This window comes from Silene latifolia, chromosome 9 (assembly GCF_048544455.1).
Source record: "Silene latifolia isolate original U9 population chromosome 9, ASM4854445v1, whole genome shotgun sequence".
Classification (NCBI taxonomy): domain Eukaryota; kingdom Viridiplantae; phylum Streptophyta; class Magnoliopsida; order Caryophyllales; family Caryophyllaceae; genus Silene; species Silene latifolia.
This window is the reverse complement of record NC_133534.1, coordinates 203361635-203363757: the sequence shown is the minus strand read 5'-3', so window position 1 is coordinate 203363757 and position 2123 is coordinate 203361635. Positions and strand designations below refer to the sequence as shown.

The following is a 2123-nucleotide window of genomic DNA, read 5'->3' as shown; positions in this document are numbered from 1 at the left end:
ATATATCGTCTTCAAACTCATACTGCATCAACCTTTTGAGGTCTTCTCCTCCTCCCAGCCTAAGAACATCCACCAATGTAACCAGGTCTGGGTGAAGGGTAAGATCTCCATACTTGAAGAGCTTCATGAGAGCAAATAGGTAAGTTTTCTCATTCCTTTGCGCCGTACGCGTGTCGTGTCCTATTTTGGCGTATCCGATACGTATCCCGTGTCGTATTACGTATCGTATCGTATCGACACGTGATACGCCGGTGCTCTGACGTGTCGGAGTATCTCTGATCATGCCACAAAGTGAATGTGTCTCATCATTTATTTTTGTTGATGACATCATGCTAGTGATAATGGGATTTATATGTGTATAATATAAACCAGAAGAGTATGATGACATCTTCTTAGATATGCATTTCTTGCCCGATTTTATTATCGTTAGGCATAAGTATTCTTTAGAATTTTCTGTCATGATTTCAATATGATAACCATTTTGTCGCATATCTTTGAAACTGATCAGGTTTCGTTGCGACTTGCTCGAGTATAGCGCTTTATATATTGTTATGCTTGTTCCCATTGGGAGTACGATGATAGCCTTTCCACAACCTTCAATTATTTCAGCGTTGCCGCATATACTATTCACATATGCTTTAATTGGCAGTAATTCAGTGAAATATTTCTGCTGTTTCAAGATAGTATGAGTTGTGCCGCTATCTATTAAGCATGTTTCTGCATCGGTTGTCATATCTAAAACATTAAAATAAAGACTATTAATATTGTTTAGTAATTATGTTTAGAATGCAATGAAAATGGAAACTAGTATGTTACATTTATTTGAGGTAAGAAATAAAAGCATAGTAAACATGCATGCATAGTAAGATTTAAAATAAAGGTAACATATTTTCTACATAGTAGATGTCATATTGAATCCACTACTCCCGGCGCCATCATCCAGAAAGTAGTTTGTTGTTTAGATCATATCTGATTCAAGCATGTCAGTCTCAACCATGTTTGATTTAGGCATATTGGTTGTAAATGGTATGGCCTCAGTAATAAAATGTGCCTCGGGCCTTTTATTCTTTTGCCTGATGGATGCCTGGTAGAGGTCGACAAAGTGTTTTGGCGTGCGACACGCGCGAGCCCAGTGTCCTCCTAGACCACACTTATTACAAGTAGTTCTAGGTTTTTCAATATTTTCGGAATAAGCATTCCGCTTTTCGTAATGTGGTTTTTTAAACGTATTTTGACCTCTACTTAGGCCAGAACCACGTCCTCTACCGCGTCCTCGCTTATTGATCCGGTGTCCACGCCCACTTCTAGCAACAAAATTTGCCTCAGGTATTGCAATAGATCCACTTGGCCTCAAATTGTCGTTTTTTAACAAAACATTGTCATTTTGTTCAGCGACTAAAAGTATTGCAATAAGGTCAGTGAATTTTTCAATTTTGCTTTGCCTTATTTGTCTTTGAAAATCAATATTGCATTTGCCCATTATTGAGAATGTTTTCTCGATTTTAGTGAAGTCGCTAACTTCATGACCACAATACTCCAATTGTGAGGCAATGTGAAATAGGGCCGAATTATATTCGTTTACCGAAGTAAAATCTTGGAAACGTAAGTTTTCCCATTCATGGCGAAGTTTAGGGAGTAGGACATATTGTTGATGTCCAAACCTTTCCTCAAGGCGAGCCCATAATTGAGAAGAGTCTCTTATTCGCAAATACTCATTTTTTAGCCCTTCATCCATATGATGTCGTATAAATATATGAGCCTGTTGCTTTTCTTGGTAGGTACCAAAATTACCTACCTCAACAGTATGTTCGAGGCCCTTGGCTCCCAAATGGGCTATGACATCGTCTTTCCATAGCAGAAATTTCTGCCCAGATAGATCAAGAATATCGAATTCTCTTTTGGCAATGTGAGACATTTTTCTATGTAACGTAAAAAAACAAAAACTGTTAGAAAACAAGAATAGTTATGTTCAAGTTTTCTACCTTAATTAATTCAACATTATTAACTTATTGCGGTTAGTGGTCTCGTTATTCATTTATTATAATTCAAATTGGTCATAGTTTAAGATTATTTAAAGGAAGATAATTCAGCTTAATCAAAAGATTACAATAAAATTAATATAA

At 36.7% G+C, this 2123-nt stretch overlaps 1 protein-coding gene across 1 annotated transcript; it reads right to left on the bottom strand.

Moving 5' to 3' along the window:
• Positions 1–958: 958 nt before the first annotated feature.
• On the bottom strand, positions 959–1915 carry LOC141602127 (uncharacterized). The gene has a single exon (XM_074422439.1). The coding sequence runs from the start codon at positions 1913–1915 to the stop codon at positions 959–961; it is 957 nt and encodes a 318-aa protein (XP_074278540.1).
• Between the last annotated feature and the right edge of the window lie 208 nt (positions 1916–2123).